A 25,502-nucleotide genomic window follows, 5' to 3' on the forward strand; every position below is an offset into this window, starting at 1 on the left:
CTCTGTTGTTCTTTTTGTCCTGTTTCTGGAGTGTATAGGCTGTGTGCTTCAAAGAAAACACTTACACTGTGTTTCAGTGGAAAGTTAAAGCGCTTCTCTGACTGCCTGGCCTCCTGGTGACCTCTATTCTCTGGGTTACAGAGTCACGCTGAGGGGAAGTGGTGCTTTCTGGGGTCTGGAAAATAGAGTGGGGAGAGAAAGAGGGAGAGAACAGAAAAGGACATGTTGCTTTTGGGGGCATGCACGGGTCTGTAAACCATTTTCCACTCGGAAGGACTTTGGTTTGGTAGGGCTAGGGGGCAGGGGGTTGGGTTACAGCCAGAATACATGCTAAGGATTTGTGCCGACTGGTGATTTTACTCTGCCCTCATTTTAAGAGAGGGGGAGAGAAAGAGAGGGAAAGGGAGAGAGAGGGAGTAAAAGGGAGAGAGGAGGGAGGTTAGTTCTGCTGTTAAAGCACCTCAGAGCTTTTACTTGTACCTTGACACAAAGTCTCAAACTGTGAAAATGTGTGTGTACATCTTAAGAGACTTCAGAAAAGTGCAATCACACTGTGAGACTGTAGCATATGGTCTATAAATTGCACATATTTCCTCAAGCATGTATTGTTACAAAGCAGATGGAACCTGTGTGTGTGTGTGTGTGTGTGTGTGTGTGTGTGTGTGTGTGTGTGTGTGTGTGTGTGTGTGTGTGTGTGTGTGTGTGTGTGTGTGTGTGTGTGTGTGTGTGTGTGTGTGTGTGTGTGTGTGTGTGTGTGTGTGTGTGTGTGTGTGTGTGTGTGTGTGAGAACAGGGAGGTAAGATCCCTATCAGGTGGACAGCTCCAGAGGCCATCTCCTACAGGAAGTTCTCATCAGCCAGCGATGCCTGGAGCTACGGCATCGTCATGTGGGAAGTGATGTCATACGGGGAGCGGCCTTACTGGGAGATGTCCAATCAGGACGTGAGTTGTGAATGAGGTCTTCACTATAGAGAGCAATAGTAATGGCGTCTTTTTGTAGACACTAACTCCACCATGGTTCCTTTTCCAAAGCCTATGGGGAAATTAATGTTTTTTTTGTAGGGTTTTTGAATAAATGACGAAAATAACGTCTGTGGTAAACATAGGCTAGGGAAATCTTATAGGTGTTGTTGTATGCTGTAATCTTCAGCAGCTAACGTCACTTTTTGTGAATTGTGAAGCATTTATGTAATCAAAACAAGCACATAAAGTACTTAAAGGCTTCATAATTCATAAAGTTCATGTTAACTGGCTGATATTATCTCATGGAACATAACATATAAGATCTCCAAAGCCTATGTTGACCTCAGACCTTATTTTCTGTGTTTATCCCAAAACCGCACTCTTTTCCTATTCATTTCAACCATAGGAATAGCCGAACGAACCAAAAGGTAACTCATTTCCGTGTTTTAGGACTACAAGCTGGCGAGTCCTATGGCGTTAACCTGGGAGTCTTAATGGGGATCCTTTCTTATGAATCTCCATACTGTATGAGTTGAGTTGAGTTAATTTGTATTGTTACAGGCACAGTGCACATTAATCAACGTTTCAGTAAAAGTGCCGGTTTTAGCCAGCCGGCTAATTTTCTACCGCAGTCCCTGGGCAGGTTATTAAAAACAATTACAATGAGCACATGCAGAGCAAAATAGAACAAGCAACACGTAGCATGCAGACAGAGAAACATAGAACAAGCAACACGTAGCATGCAGACAGAGAAACATAGAACAAGCAACACGTAGCATGCAGACAGAGAAACATAGAACAAGCAACACGTAGCATGCAGACAGAGAAACATAGAACAAGCAACACGTAGCATGCAGACAGAGAAACATAGAACAAGCAACACGTAGCATGCAGACAGAGAAACATAGAACAAGCAACACGTAGCATGCAGACAGAGAAACATAGAACAAGCAACAAAACAAAATACATAAAAGCAACAAAGTGTTTCCACACCTCACAAGATAGAGACAACAGACAACAAGGAAAGCAGCAATACACAGCTAGGGATTATGTTCACAAATCTGATTGACCTTTAGCCATGTCTTTATGTTTTTGTGAAAGTGTGATAGGTGGTGCAGTTGTGTGTGTCTGATGGCAGTGTATTCCAGACATGGGAAACTCTCACGGAGAAAGCAGATTGACTAAATGTGTTTTTCCTTAGGAACTATACAGTCACCTCTCATGGGTGACCTTGTTGATCTGCTGCCATGGTTTTGGGTTTTCTGTTTAACAAAAGTACTGAGTAGAGGGGGAGCCAGGCCATTTAGGATCTTGAATACAAGACATACGTCAGCGTATTGCACAAGATTTTTCCAGCTCAGGATCTCATGCTTTCTGAGAATGTAACAGTGATGATGGCTATTGGGCTTCCTATCAAGCACTTTGAGAGCCTGTTTGTAGACAGACTGAATGGGTTTTAATGTTGAACAGCAAGCTTTGGCCCACATAGTCAAGCAGTATGTTAAGTTGGGAAGTATCATAGATTTGAAGTACAGTTTTGCTACCTCTGTAGTCAAACAATTTCATTTGAATCGGATATTAGCTAGGTTGAATTTGGTTATTTGAGTTACCTTTTTCACCAGCTTTTTAAAAGAGAGGTTGGAATCAAGTAAGATGCCAAGGTACATGAAATCGGATACCACCTTGAGCTCATTAAAGCTCATTAATCACTCTGATACACTGGGTTCTGCCTTCAAGGTATGATTTCATCCATATCAAGGCATCAGGGGAAAAGTTGAACTCAAACAGTTTTGTGATAAGAACCTCATGGTTAACAATATCAAAAGCTTTCCTCAGGTCTAGAAATACAGCCCCAACAACGCCCCCTTTGTCCATCTTGGACTTCACATTTTCCAGAAGAAAGCAGTTGGCCGTTTCTGTGGAGTGTTTTGCTCTGAAGCTTTGAGATTGCAGTGTAGACGGAGAGACAGAAAAACAGACATACTGAGGGAGATGTGAAGGGAGAGAGAGAGAGGGCCACTGGCCAACGGAGGGGTTTAAAAGTTGTGGATTCACACCCTGTCTGAGAGACCTCATGGTCTCCGGTCAATTGGAGGATAGATGGAGGGGATTCGTCCCGTCTCCCTGTGGAGTGTGAAAGCTCCTTGGTAATCCCCATCAGCACCTCACATGGCATACACACACAGCCCCTAGCTTCATGGGGATTTGTGATGCTGGGGAATTGCTTAGAAGTGCTTTCCAAGACAAACGCCACCGCCAATCCTTGACTTCTGCTGTCTTTGCCTCCTCACCCTTCCTGACTCCCTCCTCACCCCTCAGCCCCATCCTGCCTCACCCGTCAGGGCTCAGAGAAGACATCAAGGCTACAGGCTAGCTGAAGGGGCTGTTATATTCACGCAGTCACTCTAACACACCCTAGAGACATGCTTACTGTAGCTCAGATAATACTGGCGTTGTAGAGACATAATGGCTGGATGACATGAAGCGAAAAGTGTGTGTACTGACTCTCCCTTCATCCACCACAGGTGATCCTGTCCATAGAGGAGGGCTACCGTCTCCCTGCTCCTATGGGCTGCCCCGTAGTTCTACACCAGCTGATGCTACACTGCTGGCAGAAGGAGAGGAGCCAGAGGCCCAAGTTCACTGACGTGGTCTCCTTCCTGGATAAGCTGATCAGGAACCCCAGCAGCCTGCTGGCCCTAGTGGAAGATATACAGGGGTACAATTACATTCATTTCATTTAACAGACACACTTGTCCAGAGCTACTGATGGCACTAATTTCACTTGCAAGTGAAAGTTTTTAGTTCTTATTATATTCTATTTTGTTTGATCCATCTGTCAGTCTAGCAGAGTCCCCAGGAGAGGTGGTGGACTACCCCATGTTCATCTCCATCGGGGATTGGCTGGATTCCATCAAGATGAGACAATACAAGAGCAGCTTTGTGGCAGCAGGATTCAGCACACTGGACTCTGTGGCCCAGATGAGCATTGAGTGAGTGGAGGACTGTTCACTATCTTAAACATTACTCTGATGTTACTCTAACTCAACTAAACATTACCCTAACGTTACTCTAACTTCAACTAAACATTACCCTAACGTTACTCTAACTTCAACTAAACATTACCCTAACGTTACTCTAACTTCAACTAAACATTACCCTAACGTTACTCTAACTTCAACTAAACATTACTCTGACACTGCCTCCCAATCGTATCCTTCCCTTAACCGATTTTGTGTGTGTGTGTGTGTGTGTGTGTGTGTGTGTGTGTGTGTGTGTGTGTGTGTGTGTGTGTGTGTGTGTGTGTGTGTGTGTGTGTGTGTGTGTGTGTGTGTGTGTGTGTGTGTGTGTGTGTGTGTGTGCTCATGTGTGTCTGCCGTGTGTGTGTCTTCTCTCTCCCCCTAGAGACGTGCGGAGGATCGGGGTGGTGTTGATTGGCCACCAGAGGAGGATCGTCAGCAGCATACAGACCCTCCGACTGCAGCTACTACACCAACAGGAGAAGGGCTTCCATGTATGAGACCTTAGAACGGACAGACAGACGGACAGACAGCCACAGCCTGTGCCTCAGTCTTCACCCCTCAGACAGACCATCTCAGCCTGGAGGCCTCTCTCAGACAGACTACGACACATTTGGACCTCGATGTAGAACCTCAATAAAGCCAGACTGTTTTGTACACCTGAACCTGCATCAGCCAGAGACAGAACAGCAGAGACAGAGACAGGACTCTGAGAGACACACTGTCCTTGGCTCCCCCTGGGGAATGTATGCCTTGTTGCAGCATCAGTACTTATTATACAGTAGAGCTGTAGATTTGGGAATGTACATTTTCTCTCCATGTTTTTGTGACCATGATGTAGCTGCTAACAGATGAGCAATCAAAAGGATTGTCCTTAAATAATATGATGTGAATTATTTTGGAGTTTGATAAGTAAGCGTCATCATAAGGTATTCTTGTTGCATTATTTAACCTCTCCAGAGTATCTGGGTATGCTAATACTTGAAGAAAACGAAGAGACAGTTTTTGAAGTGCAGGGGATTTCTGAATGTTTTAAGTGTATAGACAATTTATCGATTATAATCCTAAACTAATATTTATATATGTGCAGTCCTGTATGTGAGCGCCCTAGTAAATCTGGATGTTATCTCTTTATTTACCATTTTATTGAAATCAGCAATATATGCAGTCGTCTCAGTAACTAAGATAAGAGAAATAAATAAATGATACTCTCTTATGGACCTACAGACATTGAGGGCAGATTGTCAGCAAACCTCAACAGACTGTGTAACATGCTAACATGCCAACTACACAGTGCGGTCGTGCAATGCTAAAGACTTATGGAAGTTGTTGGGGAAAAATGTACAGTATATAGTATGAGGGGAACTCAAGGCAGTTGGGCATACAGTAGTTGGTTTCATTATATGTTTTTGTGGTCAAGACTCACGTGTATTCCAAGATAGAGAGAGACAGAGGTATGTTCTGCAGGTTGACAGACACATAGAGACAGCAGCACCAGAGTAATATCTCTTTGTCTCTAGAAGGCCCTCAACAGCATTATAATAACCCATGAGCCTCTCCAGATCCACACTAACGCAGGTGGTTCGGTGAACCACGAAAACATAGGCCTGAAACTTGAAGACTTGCGTTAGCTAATGCTTAGGCTTTAACTCGGCAGGCTAACATAGTCTTGTGGAGCACAGACGACCCAGGTTCAAACCCAGTCGGTCACACACACACACCTACAATACAGTATGCAGTATGTTCTGGAGCAGGAGTGTACCTGAGGAGCCTGTACGGCAGTGGAGGCTGGTGGGAGGAGCTATAGGAGGACGGGCTCACTGGAATGGTATCAATGGAACGGTATCAAACATACTTGGAACCACATTTCACTCCATTCCAAAATTCCATTCCAACCATTACAATGAGCCAGTCCTCCTATAACTCCTCCAACCAGCCTTCACTGCTGTACAGAGTAGGAGGAATTTGCCCCCAGACAGTGATCTAACGTCAGTTTAATATTTTACCCCCTAATGGTTGAGGTAAGAATTGAGGTACGCTAAGCTGATCCTAGATCTGTGATTCGGAACAACTTCTAAATGGAGCGCACCTGTCCAGCAGGTGTTCACAGACAGAGCGTTCAGGTGTCCCTCAGAGGGGAGGACACACACACACACACTTCCCTCCTCCTGGAAGGAGAGATTAGATCAGGCTGTTTAGCATGTCTTACTGCTGAGCAACGGGAGAATGCTCTTTTGTACAAAGTACAAGTGTACTTATAATTCTTGTATTTATTTTTTCTATCATTTCCAGAGAGACGTGGTAGATCTTGCACACTGTAAGAGGCAGTTTAAAGCGGATATTTATTTGCAAATAAAGGTGAACAGTTCTGGTGGTTAGAAGTAGTCTTTTTATTACTGACTGTTTCATTGTATGTAAAGTGTGTTCTGATGCATAGTTTAATGGAACTGTTCTATTAGATGATGCCTCCCCCGGTACTGTTCCATCAAACTATGACTCCCCATGAGAAGAGTATCTGGTTGAACATGGCTGGAAGTCTTGTGTCCGCCAGTGGCATAAGGTACTTTTTTTGCCCTCAAAGTAGCCTGTGAGGCAGCCCTTGTTTAAGCAACTACGCCCATTCTTCCACATCAGCCAATCAAATTCAAATACAGTAGCAAACGTTCAAGTCCGCTCCAGCAAGAATAACCATTTTCCACAGTGACATTCACAGCTAGCACATAAAAAGGTAAGCACATGGCATCCAAAAACACTGAAAAAAAACATTATACTGACTAACCTATAAAACACTGAAATGGCTAGACTATTTCCAAATTATACAGGCTGACATATACTGTAGATTTGCTAAACTGCTTTGCTGGTTAGTTACCTTTTTTATCACTCCAGTGTTAATCTGCTAAATTGTAATTATTCGCTCCTATTGCCTATGTATTGCCTACCTCCTCATGCCTTTTGCCCACAATGTATATAGACTCTTTTTTTCCCTACTGTGTTATTGACTTGTTTATTGTTTACTCCATGTGTAACTCTGTGTTGTTGTCTGTTCACACTGCTATGCTTTATCTTGGCCAGGTCGCAGTTGTAAATGAGAACTTGTTCTCAACTAGCCTACCTGGTTAAATAAAGGTGAAATAAAATAAAAAATAAACAAATAAAGGAGCTAACTTAACTTGCTAGCTAGTTGCTGGCTATTTAGCTAATGTTTTTAATCTAACTACCTAATGCAGCAAGTACAGCTGCTACTTTCACTAACTGCTTAGCTAGCTATTTTCTCTAGCACAATGAGCTAATATAGCAAGCTGCATATTCATCTAACTAACACAATCGCAGGCTGGTAAGGATGAACAGGCTCCTCCCAGGCTGGTGTATAATAAAGGCTCCTCCCAGGCTGGTGTATAATAAAGGCTCCTCCCAGGTTGGTGTATAATAAAAGTTCCTCCCAGGCTGGTGTATAATAAAAGTTCCTCCCAGGCTGGTAAGGATAAATAGGTTCCTCCTAGGCTGGTGTATAATAAAGGTTCCTCCCAGGCTGGTGTATAATAAAGGTTCCTCCCAGGCTGGTAAGGATAAATAGGTTCCTCCTAGGCTGGTGTATAATAAAGGTTCCTCCCAAGTTGGTAAGGATAAATAGGTTCCTCCTAGACTGGTGTATAATAAAAGTTCCTACTAGGCTGGTGTATAATAAAGGTTCCTCCCAGGCTGGTGTATAATAAAAGTTCCTCCCAGGCTGGTAAGGATAAATAGGTTCCTCCTAGGCTGGTGTATAATAAAGGTTCCTCCCAGGCTGGTGTATAATAAAGGTTCCTCCTAGGCTGGTGTATAATAAAAGTTCCTCCCAGGCTGGTGTATAATAAAAGTTCCTCCTAGGCTGGTGTATAATAAAAGTTCCTCCCAGGCTGGTGTATAATAAAAGTTCCTCCCAGGCTAGTGTATAATAAAGGTTCCTCCCAGGCTGGTGTATAATAAAGGTTCCTCCCAGGCTGGTAAGGATAAATAGGTTCCTCCCAGGCTGGTCTATAATGAAGGTTCCTCCCAGGCTGGTCTATAATGAAGGTTCCTCCCAGGCTGGTCTATAATGAAGGTTCCTCCCAGGCTGGTCTATAATGAAGGTTCCTCCAGGCTGGTCTATAATGAAGGTTCCTCCCAGGCTGGTCTATAATGAAGGTTCCTCCCAGGCTGGTGTATAATAAAAGTTCCTCCCAGGCTGGTGTATAATAAAGGTTCCTCCCAGGCTGGTAAGGATAAATAGGTTCCTCCTAGGCTGGTGTATAATGAAAGTTCCTCCCAGGCTGGTGTATAATAAAGGTTCCTCCCAAGTTGGTAAGGATAAATAGGTTCCTCCTAGGCTGGTGTATAATAAAAGTGTAACGGCTGATTTCCTCCTCTTCGTCTGAAGAGGAGGTGTAGCAGGGATCGGACCAAAACGCAGAGTGGTAAGTGTCCATGTTTTATTATAAAAAAACTGAACACTACACAAAACAAAATAACAAAGAGAATCTAACCGAACAACAGTCCCGTGTGGCACTGACACGGAAGACAAACACCCACAAACCAACAGTGAAAACAGGCAACCTAAATATGGTTCCCAATCAGAGACAATGCAAAACACCTGCCTATGATTGAGAACCATATTAGGCCAAAATACAAACCTAAACATAGAAACACATAACATAGACTGCCCACCCCAACTCACGCCCTGACCATACTAACTAAAGACAAAACAAAGGAAAATAAAGGTCAGAACGTGACAAAAAGTTCCTCCCAGGCTGGTGTATAATAAAGGTTCCTCCCAGGCTAGTGTATAATAAAAGTTCCTCCCAGGCTGGTAAAGATAAATAGGTTCCTCCTAGGCTGGTGTATAATAAAGGTTCCTCGCAGGCTGGTGTATAATAAAGGTTCCTCCCAGGCTGGTTTATAATAAAAGTTCCTCCCAGGCTGGTAAGGATAAATAGGTTCCTCCTAGGCTGGTGTATAATAAAGGTTCCTCCCAGGCTGGTGTATAATAAAGGTTCCTCCCAGGCTGGTAAGGATAAATAGGTTCCTCGCAGGCTGATGTATATTAAAGGCTCCTCCCAGGTTGGTAAGGATAAATAGGTTCCTCGCAGGCTGGTGTATATTAAAGGCTCCTCCCAGGTTGGTAAGGATAAATAGGTTCCTTGCAGGCTGGTGTATATTAAAGGCTCCTCCCAGGCTGGTAAGGATAAATAGGTTCCTCGCAGGCTGATGTATATTAAAGGCTCCTCCCAGGTTGGTAAGGATAAATAGGTTCCTCGCAGGCTGAAGTATATTAAAGGCTCCTCCCAGGCTGGTAAGGATAAATAGGTTCCTCGCAGGCTGATGTATATTAAAGGCTCCTCCCAGGTTGGTAAGGATAAATAGGTTCCTCGCAGGCTGAAGTATATTAAAGGCTCCTCCCAGGCTGGTAAGGATAAATAGGTTCCTCGCAGGCTGATGTATATTAAAGGCTCCTCCCAGGCTGGTAAGGATAAATAGGTTCCTCGCAGGCTGATGTATATTAAAGGCTCCTCCCAGGCTGGTAAGGATAAATAGGTTCCTCGCAGGCTGATGTATATTAAAGGCTCCCCACAGGCTTGTAAGGATAAATAGGTGCCTCACATGCTGGTAAGGAACCTAGGTGCCTCCCAGGCTGGTGTATAATAAAATGTTCCTCTCAGGCTGGTGTATAATAAAGGCTCCTTCCAGGCTGATGAGGATAAATAGGTGCCTCGAATAGGTGCTAATGTCTAATTAGTAGCCTTTATCAAAACAAAAACATGGAAAGTTTGTTATAATTTTTGTAGAACAATCATTGCTTTATAAAGCATTGATTTACAAAGATTTCTCCACAATCAAATCAACCTTGTGGATTTCCAAGTGGGTAAAAACAAATCTTCATCAGCATCTTTTCCTTTTGATGTCAATCTTAAAGACTCTGCTATAAAGTTCAATTACCAACCAGAGATCAGTTGCTATTATTTACCAGCTTTATAAAACAATTACCACCGGTGTCCACAAGTGTTTGAAGGATATATTTCAGGTGAACTTGTTAATACTGGCCAGCCGATGGCGGTGTTGGACCGTGCATTATTAGTGCTGAGGTGAAGGATTTCCAACATGTTGTTTACTACCTACCTGAGTAATTTATCAACTATGGATGAAGCAAAGGGGAAAAGTCCTGTTCTGCTGTTGTCATGATCTTTGTTAATTTATTCATATTAATCAACTCGTTTTTTTGTGTGTATAGGCCAATACTATATTGTTTGGACAAAATTAAAATTAAAATTCCAAAAGCACCAAGTGTATGGCTATTACAGTGCACTGTAGAGAATAACGCATGACTGTAATTTGGCTCCTGTAGGTATTTATGTAATGAGCATAAACTAAACATTATCTCATGTCCATCTCAGAATCACCCCGTATTGCGAAGCAGGTCACGAGGAGGTTCAAGAGCATTAATTCACTCTAATAGGCTTATTCCAAGCCAGGACAGCCAACCTGCTGCTGTTACCTTGTCCTTATACCCACGGCAACATTCTATTTTAATATGTTAGACTAAATTGCGGCGAGAAATGGTAGAAACTTTCGACGATATCTCGAGGGAATAGGTAGCCTGTACCAAATACATTTAACCTTAGGATCAAATGTTATAAGTGGGACACATGGGCCTGTTAGATAAACTGTCGGGATGGCTGGGGCTGAAGAAGAAAGAAGTGAACGTGTTGTGTTTGGGACTGGACAACAGCGGGAAAACTACCATCATCAATCAACTCAAACCCAGTAATGTAAGTCCACTGACATGGCCCAACTATAATATAGGCCTACGGTAGGCCATTGACTGATGTATTTGATTGCGCTCTAAATTGTAACTTGTTGATGTGATGTCCTACTGTAGCCGCGCGCGGGCCTGTCAGTGGGAAGAGACGGAGTTTTATATCTTGAGAGTTAGCTGAGACATAGAGATGTTGCTTATGTATACGAGCTGTGAGTGTCATCACATCGATTGCACTGCAATCATCCACCGATTGCTTGTTTTCAGCAAAGCTTATTTGGCCCACTCTCAGACGACTGGAAACATGTTAGTCAGGTAAAGGTCAGTACAGCCTATTTCACCCTATTTTACCATTTATTTTGACAAAGTTAAGTTACTGTTTTTTTTGTCTGTGTTTGTTATTGTGTGTGTGTGCGTGTGTGCCTGCGTGTGTCTGTGTCTCTGTCTCTGTGTGTGTATTACAGACCCAGACACAAGACATTGTCCCAACTATTGGCTTCAACATAGAAAAATTCAAGAGTTCAAGGTAGTAATTGACTTCTTATGTAAACTTTGTTTAACTTAGTGAACCAGATGAAAGTAATAAGAATTATATTATTTGATACTTCTTATATTGTGTATGTTGATTGGTAACATGTATGTTGTATCTCTACAAAGTTTGTCCTTCACAGTGTTTGACATGTCTGGTCAGAGCAGATACAGAAACCTATGGGAACATTACTACAAGTAAGACTTTACTCCGGCAATGTTTATCTAGAACTGCATTATGTGATACAACATTTTGAGCCAGTGGTGCCTTACCTCTGATCTTAGAGTAATCAAGTATTGCCTGTAGAGCAGTTTTAATGGTTACACAACCCTACCCCCATCTCCAAGTAGTAGTTATTAGTGATGTAGAGATCAGATTCAGTGTTGTTTATCCTGTTTCTTGTTGATTACATCATTTTCTGTTGTGGTGTCCACAGAGAGAGTCACGCCATCATATTTGTCATCGATAGTGGAGATAAATTACGAATGGTCGTTGCCAAAGAGGAGCTGGATACTCTTCTCAATCACCAAGGTCAGAGAATGACAGACAGAGAGAGAGACAGATAGAGAGAGAGAGAGAGACAGAGACAGAGAAAAAGGAAGAGGGGGGGCCAGACAGACAGAGAGCCAACTGTTTTTTCACCTGTTCTCCTGCATTCCTGCTCCCTCCAGATATCCGCAGTAGGAGGTTGCCAGTGCTGTTCTTTGCTAATAAGAGTGACCTGAGAGAAGCCATGTCTTTAGTCAAAGTCTCTCAGCTGCTCTGTCTGGAAAACATCAAGGACAAACCCTGGCATATATGGTAAGACACAACTCTATCCTAGTCTCTCACACACACACACACACACACACACACACACACACACACACACACACACACACACACACACACACACACACACACACACACACACACACACACACACACACACACACACACACACGAAGGTACAGACACATACACAGTGATATTGGGATAGGTTACTAGCTTCTGTCCATCTGTTTTAGTGCCAGTAATGCTGTAAAAGGAGAGGGTCTACTGGAGGGGGTGGACTGGCTACAAGGTACAGTGTGTGTGTGTGTGTGTTGTGTTGTGTTGTGTTGTGTTGTGGTGTGGTGTGGTGTGGTGTGGTGTGTGTATAAATTACTTTTTTGTAATGTAATTTTGACACCAATAGTGAATTATTCTGTTTTGTTCCACCTTACCCATAGAGCAAATTGCACAGTAAGTATCATGTGAACTCACATTAGTTTATGTCACTGTGGTGGACTTGGTGAAGTACAGATGGATGGATGTTGTTGATGAGTTAGGAACAGGGGAGACTGTATTTAGTCTTAAACACTGCAATTATGGTATAATGTTGCTGTATGGGTAATGATGATTTAACTCCCCTATTCTTAACTCTCTAGTGCCGTACTGTTCTAGGTGTTTTGTGGAACTTCAGGTCTTATGAAATGGCTGTTCGTTGTAACTTTAATCTCATGAAATGTCCATATCTTTATAAACAGATCATATCAAAACAATGAAGACTTGATGAAATAAAATGGATGAAATGCTTATGATGAAGGATCGTAATGGCGAGAAGAGAGAGGCCTCAGTGACTACAACATGGCTCCTCCAACTGGGCGTGTCATTGGTTATCTGATGTCACTATTTATACGGTGCAAGGGAATCCCTTGTTTCCTCTTTCTATTTGTTACTCTGTCATGATGGCTGCTGTATGATACTGTTGTAAAGTGTTGATGTGAAGTGTTGCTGAACAGCTTGTTGCAGTGTAGAGACCACCCTCAGAGATTGTTTCAGTGTTACACCACGTGGTGTGTAACTGTGCTGTCTGAATGTGGAAAGATATGATTCATGTATTCTGTTGTAACATTTTTACCCTCTACATTTCTGAGCTGTACTTAATGCTTGTTTTTCTATGCCATTTAATGTGCTGTGACTGTTTTTGACACATAAACCTAGCAAAAAAAGAAACGTCCTCTCACTGTCAACTGCGTTTATTTTCAGCAAACTTAACATGTGTAAATATTTGTATGAACATAAAATTCAACAACTGAGACATAAACTGAACAGGTTCCACAGACATGTGACTAACAGAAATTGAATAATGTGTCCCTGAACAAAGGGGGGGGGGTTCAAAATCAAAAGTAACAGTCAGTATCTGGTGTGGCCGCCAGCTGCATTAAGTACTGTAGTGCATCTCCTCCTCATGGACTGCACCAGATTTGCCAGTTCTTGCTGTGAGATGTTACCCCACTCCACCAAGGCACCTGCAAGTTCCCAGACATTTCTGGGGGGAATGGCCCTAGCCTTCACCCTCCAATCCAACAGGTCCTAGACGCGCTCAATGAGATTGAGATCCGGGCTCTTTGCTGGCCATGGCAGAACACTGACATTACTGTCTTGCAGGCAATCAGCATTTTTTTTTATCCGTTATTTTACCAGGTAAGTTGACTGAGAACACCTTCTCATTTACAGCAACGACCTGGGGAATAGTTACAGGGGAGAGGAGGGGGATGAAAGAGCCAATTGTAAACTGGGGATTATTAGGTGACCGTGATGGTTTGAGGGTTAGAATGGGAATTTAGCCAGGACACCGGGGTTAACACCCCTACTCTTACGATAAGTGCCATGGGATCTTTAATGACCTCAGAGAGTCAGGACACCCGTTTAACGTCCCATCCGAAAGACGGCACCCTACACAGGGGAGAGTCCCCAATCACTGCCCTGGGGCTTTGGGATATTATATTTATTTTTAGACCAGAGGAAAGAGTGCCTCCTACTGGACCTCCAACACCACTTCCAGCAGCATCTGGTCTCCCATCCAGGGACTGACCAGGACCAGCATTGTCATGCCGGAGGGTCATGTCAGGATGAGCCTGCAGGAAGGGTCCCACATGAGGGAGGAGAATGTCTTCCCTGTAACGCACAGCGTTAAGATTGCCTGCAATGACAACAAGCTCAGTCCGATGATGCTGTGACACACCACCCCAGACCATGACGGACCCTCCACCTCCAAATCAATCCCACTCCAGAGTACAGGCCTCGGTGTAACGCTCATTCCTTCGACGATAAACGTGAATCCGATCATCACCCCTGGTGAGACAAAACCGCGACTCGTCAGTGAAGAGCACTTTTTGCCAGTCCTGTCTGGTCCAGCAACGGTGGGTTTGTGCCCATAGGCGACTTTGTTGCCGGTGATGTCTGGTGAGGACCTTCCTTACAACAGGCCTACAAATCCTCAGTCCAGCCTCTCAGCCTATTGCGGACAGTCTGAGCACTGATGGAGGGATTGTGCGTTCCTGGTGTAACTCGGGCAGTTGTTGTTGCCATCCTGTACCTGTCCCGCAGGTGTGATGTTCGGATGTACCGATCCTGTGCAGGTGTTGTTACACGTGGTCTGCCACTGCGAGGATGATCAGCTGTCCGTCCTGTCTCCCTGTAGCGCTATCTTAGGCGTCTCACAGTACAGTACGGACATTGCAATTTATTGCCCTGGCCACATCTGCAGTCCTCATGCCTCCATGCAGCATGCCTAAGACACGTTCACACAGATGAGCAGGGACCATGGGCATCTTTCTTTTGGTGTTTTTCAGAGTCAGTAGAAAGGCCTCTTTAGTGTCCTAAGTGTTCATAACTGTGACCTTAATTGCTTACCGTCTGTAAGCTGTTAGTGTCTTAACGACCTTTCCACAGGTGCATGTTCATTAATTGTTCATACCCTTTACAACGAAGATCTGTGAAGTTATTTGGATTTTACGAATTATCTTTGAAAGACAGCGTCCTGAAAAAGGGATGTTTTTTTTTGGTGCTGAGATTATTACACCAGTCAGTGCTAAATATATTCCTATATATTGGGATGTTTTAATGAAAACAATTAAAAGGCTTGGTATTTTCTTGATTTGTAGTCTCTTCCTTTTCATCAACGGGGGTGACAATTTATCTTTCTATTTGCTGGATCGTTATGTTCCTTGAATCTCACATAGTGAGAGGAGATAATAGTGAATCAACACTGCAGACCCCAAAGGCCATTTTAATAATTTATGCAAAAACAGATGAGTTTCAGCTTCCATCAACACAGAAGCATCAAGTACAATCAATGCATCATAACCGTTATACTGTACAAGTTGAACACCTTTATGAAATGCTAATAAATAGTTGCAAACTTCTTTTAATAAATCTATAAATAGAATTAAATACTCCTTTACAGGATACCAATATTTTAAAGCAGTTAATTTACAAAAGTATAAATAAGCTGTATAACAAAAGTATAAAAGTGTAATGATGTGAATACTGTTGACAAAGGGAGAAGAAACCCTTAATTTTCCCTATCGTCTTGGGCGACCTTCACTCCTTTTATATCCCTCTACCTGCTCAAACACAAACCTTCAGATCATCATTTCCCTGACAGTGTCCCTACTCTCTCCTTTTCTTCTATTTCTTATCCCCTCACCCCTTCTTCTATCTCTTATCCCCTCACCCCTTTATCTCTTCAGCCCCTCACTTTCCTTTTTCTTTCCTCAATCCTTCTTGAGGAACATGTAGACTATCTCAGTGTGGAAGTGAGCACTGGCATTCAGGAGGCTCTGGAAGGTCTCCATGTCCTCATGACGGTTACCTGAAAGAGAGGGAGATTACTGACAGTACAGACAAAGGCCATATGGCTATCTGGGACCAAACATAGTGAACCACCTGCCCTGCCATGTCCTCACCTGCCATGACAACCTCGTACATCTCCATGGTAACCTCTGAGAACATGTTCTCAACACTCTGGATGAACGACCACCTGTCTGACGGCGACAAGAACACCTGGCACACCTGCTGCACCATCCTCACCGACCAGTTCATACAGTAGCCGTCCTTCTCACACACCTACAATACACACATATCAAACATATGTGTATATTTGGCAATAACATCTGCTAAATATGTGTATATTTGATTTGATTTGAATAGCCATCCTTCTCACAACACAGATGTGTACTGACCAGTATGAGGTAGACGAGGAGTCGTGAGATCTCAAAGAGGCGTCCGTTGAGAGCCTTGCTAGCCAGAATACTGTAACACAGACTGTTCCCACACAGGATCAACAGCCTGGCCACGCTCTCTACATGCCACGCCTGGGGGAGCACTGGGGAGACCAGAGAGATGTGATGAGCACAACGAAGACGCTGTGTGCACCTGAATAAAGGTGTGTGTATGTGTGTGTGTTAAGATATGGTAGCCTTTTCGTGCAGTCAACGACGAAAAGTGCCCTCTTTTGCCTCACGGGTGGAATGTTATTAATAGTTTTCATAATTTCATAATTAATAAAGATTATTTTTTAAACGATGAAAATCCAGTGTTTCTATGTCAAACTGTTTTGTTATATTTCAGTCTACTGTGATGTATATAAAGTGTAATATTTGGATCCAAACTCAGCTCTATATCTGACATGGTACAGGTGTCTTCTTTTTTGTAAGCCCATGACCATGTGCGTGAGGTAAATACTTTGTTTCAAAGTAGATTTGTTTAAGGCTACCAAGAATCACTCTGTGTGACCGTGATTTAGCCCACTACAGTAAAAGGTTAAAGTGTGTGTACCTGTGAGTTCCTCCAGTATGGCCAGTACGGTGTCAGTGGTCCAGTCTCTAGCCTCCAGGTCACTGTGGAGCAGGATCACAGCCTTGGCCAAGTCCCACAGAGAACACTGGGCTACTCCTGCACCCAGCTGCTCCTGCCAGCCCAGAGAACCTGGAAAAAATACAGACTGTTATAACACACACACACACACACACACACACACACACACACACACACACACACACACACACACACACACACACACACACACACACACACACACACACACACACACACACACACACACACACACACACACACACACACACACACACAAACTCTACCATAGGCCAGGGTTGGAGGATGTACACACATGCACAAACTCACTGCATACTAACCGTCAGGCAGCCGTGGTCCGTAGAGTATGAACAGTAGCCTGGCCTGTGAGACCATGGGCCAGGACTGGAGGATCCTGGTGAGCCAGAACAGAGTGTCTCTACGGCTGCTCCACGGCTCCAACAGAACCTGACGACAGAACCCACGGATCTGTAGCTCCAACCGCTGACATGCTCCTAGACACAGATGGGAAACATTACACTCTCTCTCTTTCCTCCTCACACCCTCTCTCTCTGAATTAGGGACAGACACCCACCTGGCTTTCCAGTGACGACCAACTCGATCTTCCGGGGAAGGTTTGTGAAGTCGCACAGGAAGTTGAAGACCCGGTGACACTCAAGCTCATCCCAGCCCGCAATCAACGTCTGTCAGTCAAACAGCAATGATCTGTTACATATCCTTGTTTAACCTTGTTTTGTCTTGTGCGTTTCATAGGTATTTTTCTTTTGAAACTACTTTAGGGTCTCACCTGCAAGAAAACTCCGTAGCTGGAGAAGAAAGGGCAGCCTGTTGAGGCAGTGCACTGCTCCATCATGAAGCACGGGACCTGAGAGGCAGGGAGAGACAGGCAGTCTATGTAAGTCTATGGACATCTACAACCGGTCTCTCCAACCCTGTTCCTGGAGAGCTGTCGTCCTGTAGGTTTTTGCTCACACCATAATCTAGCAAACCTGATTCTAATAACTAGCTGGTTGATTAGCTGAATCAGGTTAGTTACACCTGTGGTTGGATTGAAAACCTACTACAGGAGGATAGCTCTCCAGGAACAGGGTTGAAGCACTAATCTACAGTATGTAGGCCTTACAACACTGAACAAAAATATAAACGCAACATGTAAAGCGTTGGTGCCATGTGTCATGAGCTGAAATAAAAAATCCCTGAAATTTTTCAAAGGCCTTGTGCTGGGGACAATAAAAGTCAACTTTAAAATGTGAGGAGTATTTCTGTCTTTAATAAAGCCATTTTGTGGCAAAAAACTCATTCTAATTAGCTGGGCCTGGGTCCCCAGTGGGTGGGCCTAGCTGCCAAGTGGGTGGGCCTATGCCCTCCAAGGCTCACCCATGGCTGCACCACTGCCCAGTCATGTGAAATCCATAGAATCAGGCCTAATCCTGGACTTTCTGACGGGCCGCCCCCAGGTGGAAGGGTAGTTAACAACCCATCAGCCACGCTGATCCTCGACACGGGGGCCCCTCAGGGGTGCGTGCTCAGTCCCCTCCTGTACTCCATGTTCACTCATGACTGCATGGCCAGGCACAACTCCAACACCATCATTAAGTTTGCAGATGACACAACAGTGGTAGGCCTGATCACCGACAACGATGAGACAGCCTATAGGGAGGAGGTCAGAGAACTGACTGTGTGATGCAAGGACAACAACCTCTCCCTCAACGTGATCAAGACAAAAGAGATGATTGTGGACTACAGGAAAAGGAGGACCGAGCACGCACCCATTCTCATCGACGGGGCTATAGTGGAGCAGATTAAGAGCTTCAAGTTCCTTGGCATCCACATCACCAACAAACTAACATGGTCCAAGCACACCAAGACAGTCGTGAAGAGGGCACGACATAACCTTTTCCCCCTCAGGAGACTGAAAAGATTTGGCATGGGTCCTCAGATCCTCAAAAGGTTTAACAGCTGCACCAGAGAGCATCCTGATGGGTTGCATCACTGCCTGGTATGGCAACTGCTCGGCCTCCGACCACAAGGCACTACAGACGGTAGTGCGTACGGCCAAACTTCCTGCCATCCAGGACCTATATACCAGGTGGTGTCAGAGGAAGGCCCTAAGATTCCAGCCACCCTAGTCATATACTGTTCTCTCTGCTACCACATGGCAAGCTGTACCGGAGTGCCAAGTCTAGGTCCAAGAGGCTTCTAAACAGCTTCTACCCCCAAGCCATAAGACTCCTGAACAGCTAATCAAATAGCTACCCAGACTATTTGCATATACCCCCCCCCCTCTTCTACCCTGCTGCTACTCTCTGTTATTATCTATGCATAGTCACTTTAATAACTCTACCTACATGTACAGTACATACTACCTCAATTACCTCAACACCGGTGCCCACGCACATTGACTCTGTACCGGTACCCCCTGTATATAGCCCCGCTATTGTTATTTACTGCTGCTCTTTAATTATTTGTTATTCTTATCTCTTACTTTTTTGGGGGTATTTTCTTAAAACTGCATTGTTGGTTAAGGGCTTGTAAGTAAGCATTTCATTGTAAGGTCTACTACACCTGTTGTATTCGGCGCATGTGACAAATAACATTTGATTTGATTTTTATTTATTTATTTTAATAAACTGATTTCCTCATATGAACTGTAACTAGGTAAAATCTTTTATATTTCACAACCTGTGTTATAATGATTAACGCTTCGAACACACCGACTGCGTCATTGCATCACTGCTGCATAACATTTTGCGCAGCTAGGCAACTATACTGATGCAGGTACCTTTTGCAAATGGTCGCATGCGGTTGGACACATGGAAGAGAGAATCATTTTCGCAGTATCCTCAAAACCGTGTCTTTTTGACACAACTGCTGACAGCTACAGGGACATAAACACAAAAAATGCTGCTTGGAGACAAGTGTCCACGATAGTAGGATTGCCAGGTCAGTTTAGTAGTGAGCTTGTGCTAGATGTGGCTAGTTAGCGTTAGCTAGCTAACCTAGCCAATGAGGTGTGTGTGAAAGAAATAGTCATACCACCTTCCTCAAGGTTGGTCTCATTGTTGAAAGAGCCTACCTTGACAATTTATTATTGCATTTCGCTCCAAAACTGCATTTTGGAGGGAAATTATATTATAGGCTCTCACAATTAATTTGAGGATGTCATCGAATAAATAATATACTTGGCAAATAAATAAATAAAAAATGTAAAGAAATTATGCAATCAAACTGTTTTTATGTCATCCCAAATTTTTACTGAATGTGTGCAAAAAAAAAAATCTACATTCATATTTTGCTACTTTCTGTCAAGTCCACTCATACAATTTGATGCATACGTTCGATTTATCGAACGTATGCACCACACAGAACGCACTGCAACTGCCTCTGCAACGCAATGCTGCAAGGCAAATGCAGCGTTCCATTGGAAATGAATGTACTTCTGGTGTATCGAAACGCAATGACGCAGTCGGTGTGTTCGAAGCGTAACTGGTTATTTTTTATTTTTTTATGTGTAACAACTCATGCTTTACTACAGTAATTTAACAACGTTGCTAAATATCCTTATCATTAATTTCCATAACCTTATCTATCTCCCTCACCTTTCTCTGTCTTACCTGGGAGAACTTGCTATATATAAACTTCAACCTGTCCTTTGTAGGTAGCAACAGGGTACACCTCTTGAACAACAACCCTGAGACAACAAGCAGAAACAAACAAAAAGGTGACACCATGACTACATCTGTTTCTCAACCCTGAATGAATAAAGATTGACATAACACTTACATGACTAAAAAGCACTTCTAGACACAGTTATCTTGAGGTAGCCTAGAGTTTATTATGAAAAGTGCTGTGATTGACTTCATATTCCTGCCTATAGGCTGTACCTACTACCTACCCAGCGCTTTGTAGTGTCCCAGGGTGGCGGGGTCCTCTTTGGGAGGAGGAGAGGAGGGAGAAGAGCAGTGCTGGAGCTTCTGTAGGATCATTCTGTTCCTCCAGGTCTGAGTAGAGATGTGATTCACAATGTAGCGACTGATGGCCTTGGACACCATGCTGAACACACTGATCTCAAGCACTGCAACACACAGAGGCATGTGGGTCATATCACACACACACACACACACACACACACACACACACACACACACACACACACACACACACACACACACACACACACACACACACACACACACACACAGCTGGCTAGCCTAGTATAAGACATGACTGGAAAGACCGCCATTAGGTCAATGACAATCAACGATACACATTGCCAGGCCCGCCAGCCTTCCTTTCCTTCTCTCTCTCTCTCCCTTCCTCCATTCATTCATTCATTCATTGTATTTAAACCAGTTAGCTAGTTAGACCTACCAGAGAGTCTGTCCAGGACCATGTCAAAGACCTCTGCAGGCAGCCTCTCGAAGAAGCAGCCACTGGCCATGCCCTGACTCCGGGTCGTGATGGTTCTCACCGGATAGGGCTGGCGATGGGACCGTCGGCGGTGGAACTTCTGGGTCATGGTGAATTTCCTGGTGACTGCCGCCATCGCCACAAAACTGTCCGGCCGCTATTGACCCGAGGATAAACTAGAAATTGAAGGTCATTTGGCAAGAATAATTTATTCATTTCCAAAGAGAACAACATCAAAAAGAGCTGTCAACTTTAAGAGTGAACTTCTGTAACTAGCTAACGTTAGCTGTCATTTGCCTGGCTTTACCTTTAGCTTTTGGATGCGAAAACGACTCCAACAATAGCATACACTGAGTAAACTTGTGCGCTGTCTTCATACGTATACTGTTCTTTTTATCATAGACTATAAAGTTAATATTTTAGCTAGCTAGCTGCTGAGAAGAAACGTTCCCTAAGGCTGAGGTAGGACTACAGACAGACTTGCTTGTTTTTGGTGACCCCTCGCGAGTGAAACAGTTCTGCCGCGAAATACTCATCTCGCGCGAAAAAATAACCTTCCCTTCCATCAACATTTTCTGAATGTTTTTGTGCTGACTCAGATTTACTTTTGTAATGTCATGTAAACGTGCGATGTATGATACATTTGCCTATAATCCCCATCCCTCTCATGTAGGCTAGTCTAATGATTAGTCTAACATGACATGAGCAGATGTTTTGAAATGCTGTTTTTAGATCTACTGTAACAGTAGCCTATGAATAAAGCGATTAGAATGTGAAATGTTTAGGCCTTATCTGCATTCAACAGGTGCTTACAATGATCAATCAAATATAAATGTAATATTTGTTGTCCTAGAAGCAGATAATAAACACCTAATTACAGACAGAGGCCCAATAGTTCCTAGCCTTTCCTTGAGTTGTGGCCCAGCACAGCTCCCTAATGCATGAAGGATTACTGTGCTTCCCCTAAGGCTATTAACACCTCGGTATTCATATGGCATCTCCCTCTGGAGGAGATACACAGGACACATAATCCTATAAAAGAGACTGACACAGGGAAGGATGGGCTGCAATAGGCTGCTAGAAAAGCTACTGCTAGGCTACTGTATGGAGGAATGACAGCCAGATTGGGAATATAGCCTTGTGTGCCTGTCTTCTATAGCGTCAGTAGACACAGATTTAGTGAATGGGACTAAGAATACAGTGGCAGACTGTCTATCACTGACCAGATCAAGAGCAACCAGCGGATTTGGATGAGCTCACACCACATGGGATCTCCTGTATATCAGGTACTGTACTTATGTGTCACTCTGTTGTCCCATGATAAGAGCATTTTATTTATTTATTTAACATTTATTTAACTAGGCAAGTCATTTAAGAACAAATTCTTATTTGCAATGAAAAGGCAAAAGGCCTCCTGCCGGGACAGGGCCTGGGATTAAAAAAAGAAATACAATATAAATATAGGATATATCACAACAAGAGAAACACAACACTACATGAAGAGAGACCTAAGACAACAACATAACAAGGCAGCAACACATGACAACACAGCATGGTAGAAACACAACATGACAACAACATGGTAGAAACACAACATGACAACAACATGGTAGCAGCAAAAAAAACATGGTACAAACATTATTGGGCAAAGTCAACAGCACAAAAGTCAAGAAGGTAGAGACAACAATACATCATACAAAGCAGCCACAGTGATGTGTCCTATAAGGAGCATTGGTGACGAATCTGATGGCCGAATGGTAAAGAACATCTAGCCGCTCGAGAGCACCCTTACCTTCCGATCTATACATTTATGTCTCCGTAATCTAGCATGGGTAGGATGGTAATCTGAATCAGGGTTAGTTTGGCAGCTGTGGTGAAAGAGGAGCGATTACAATAGAGGAAACCAAGTCTAGATTTAACTTTAGCCTGCAGCTTTGAAATGTGCTGAGAGAAGGACAGTGCACCGTCTAGCCATACTCCCAAGTACTTGTATGAGGTGACTACCTCAAGCTCTAAAACCCTCAGAGGTAGTAATAACACCAGTGGGAAGAGGGGCATTCTTCTTACCAAACCACATGACCTTTGTTTTGGAGGTGTTCAGAACAAGGTTAAGAGTAGAGAAAGCATGTTGGACACTAAGAAAGCTTTGTTGTAGAGCATTTAACACATCATCCGGGGAGGAGCCAGCTGAGTATAAGAGTGTATCATCTGCATATACATGGATGAGAGAGCTTCCTACTGCCTGAGCTATGTTGTTGATGTAAATTGAGAAGAGCGTGGGGCCTAGGATTGAGCCTTGGGGTACTCCCTTGGTGACAGATAGTGTCTGAGACAGCAGATTTTCTGACTTTATACACTGCACTCTTTGAGAGAGGTAGTTAGCAAACCAGGCCAAAGACCCCTCAACGACACCAATACTCCTTAGCCGGCCCACGAGAATGGAATGGTCTACCATATCAAAAGCTTTGGCCAAGTCAATTAAAATAGCAGCACAATATTGCTTAGAATCCAGGGCAATGATGACATCATTGAGGACCTTTAAGGTTGCAGTGACACATCCATAACCTGAGCGGGAACCAGATTACATACAAGAGTATACTATAGACATCAATAAAGCCAGTCAGTTGATTATTGACAAGTTTTTCCAACACTTCTGATAAACAGGGCAAAATAGAAACAGGCCTATAACAGTTAGGATCAACTTGATCTCCCCTTTTTTCGGCAAATGCAATTCTTGAGGTGGAGTAACTCTGCAAGTTCACGGTCGAACCAGGGGCTTAACATGTTTTTAATTCTGATTTTCTTTATGGGGGCGTGTTTGTTAACAATACCACTGAAAATATCAAAAAAGAAGGTCCAAGCATCTTTGACAGAGGGGATCAAGCTGATTCTATACCATTTTCAGAGGCCAGTTCATGAAGGAAGGCTTGCAAATTAAAGTTTTTTAGCAAGCGTCTATGACAAATCAGGACAGGTCATTTCACTGAGCAGCCATTACGAACACAGGCTGTAAAACAGTGATCACTAAGGTCATTACTGAAAACACCAGACTGATACCTATCAGGATTATTTGTGAGGATAACATCAAGGAGAGTAGCCTTTTCTGGGTGTTTGGAGTCATACCTTGTGGGATTGGTGATAATCTGGGAAATATTTAGGGAGTCCCATTGCTTTAGGACTTGGTCAGGTGGTTTAAGCATGTCCCAGTTTAGGTCACCTAGCAGTACAAATTCAGACTTAGTGTAAGGGGCCAGGAGAGAGCTTAGGGTAGGTAGGGTACAGGCCGGTGCTGATGGAGGACGATAGCACCCAGCAACAGTCAACAAAGAGCTATTTGAAAGTTTAATGCTTAAAACCAGCAAATCAAATTGTTTGGGGACAGACATGGAGACAACCGAGCACTGAATGTGATCCTTGGTAAAGATTGCCACTCCACCACCTTTGGAAGATCTGTTTTGACGAAAAAGCTTAGAACCAGAAAGGTTAACATCAGTATTCAAAACACTCTTCCTTAACCACGTCTCAGTAATGACCAGCTAAGGCATGATCATTTATAACACCGTCATTATCTGCTATTGTCTTCTTGAAATACTCTAAGATTAGATACTTCACTGTCATCAAACATTTTTAATTTTGATCTGTTGTTTACATCTTCCTTTTTGTTGTTGACAGATCCCCATATTGACTGATGAGGAGGAGGAGGACCATGCAGTGTGATGATGCCCTCCCTCTTCCCCTGGGGCAGGAACTATGTTTGCATCTAACCCTGATAGAGCTGAAGTAAGCTACACCAGACCGAGCCACACTGCGTCACATTACTGACAGACGGTTGTCACCTCCCTGACAGGACAATAAGAATACACACATACCCATACACTGCCCCCACTTGGACACTGAAGCAGAGGCGACACTGGTGATAGAGGGAAAGAGAGAGCAAGAGAGAGCAAGCAAACAGAGAGCTGGTCTGGTCTGGGTTATGGCGTGCAGCATTGACAAGCCTGTTAACTATAGAGAGTCATATAAATGCTTTATAACATGGGTCTGTGAATCTGCATAGAACACGTAAACATAGACTGCCAGCCGATTCCCGCCTCCTGCAGCATTGGACAGCACCCATGTCACAGGTAAGAAGGAAAGAGGAGGGTGTATGTGTTGAGTAAATCACTTT

The 25,502-nt window shown here is 43.6% G+C and overlaps 3 protein-coding genes across 3 annotated transcripts in view; 2 read left to right on the forward strand and 1 right to left on the reverse strand.

The window, feature by feature from the left end:
* LOC120058396 (ephrin type-A receptor 6-like) overlaps positions 1–3,960 on the forward strand; it is a 260,362-nt gene extending 256,402 nt beyond the window's left edge. The window contains exons 14-16 of the mRNA XM_039007026.1: positions 793–942; positions 3,489–3,682; positions 3,807–3,960. Of these exons, the coding sequence (XP_038862954.1) occupies positions 793–942; positions 3,489–3,682; positions 3,807–3,960 (498 nt within the window). The remainder of the gene's footprint in view (positions 1–792; positions 943–3,488; positions 3,683–3,806) is intronic.
* Positions 3,961–10,642: 6,682 nt separating this feature from the next.
* On the forward strand, positions 10,643–12,815 carry LOC120057943 (ADP-ribosylation factor-like protein 6). The gene is made up of 7 exons (XM_039006423.1): positions 10,643–10,765; positions 11,217–11,278; positions 11,410–11,478; positions 11,718–11,812; positions 11,953–12,082; positions 12,289–12,344; positions 12,790–12,815. The coding sequence occupies exons 1-7, from the start codon at positions 10,643–10,645 to the stop codon at positions 12,813–12,815; spliced, it is 561 nt and encodes a 186-aa protein (XP_038862351.1).
* Positions 12,816–15,804: 2,989 nt separating this feature from the next.
* Positions 15,805–21,470, reverse strand: LOC120058070 (F-box only protein 47-like). The gene is made up of 10 exons (XM_039006549.1): positions 21,296–21,470; positions 20,820–20,999; positions 20,539–20,615; positions 17,712–17,789; positions 17,499–17,607; positions 17,245–17,418; positions 16,868–17,017; positions 16,273–16,415; positions 15,997–16,156; positions 15,805–15,902 (listed from the first exon to the last, which is right to left on the reverse strand). The coding sequence occupies exons 1-10, from the start codon at positions 21,468–21,470 to the stop codon at positions 15,805–15,807; spliced, it is 1,344 nt and encodes a 447-aa protein (XP_038862477.1).
* Positions 21,471–25,502: the final 4,032 nt, after the last annotated feature.

The sequence above is a fragment of the Salvelinus namaycush genome, chromosome 13 (assembly GCF_016432855.1).
Source record: "Salvelinus namaycush isolate Seneca chromosome 13, SaNama_1.0, whole genome shotgun sequence".
NCBI classification, from domain to species: Eukaryota; Metazoa; Chordata; class Actinopteri; order Salmoniformes; family Salmonidae; genus Salvelinus; species Salvelinus namaycush.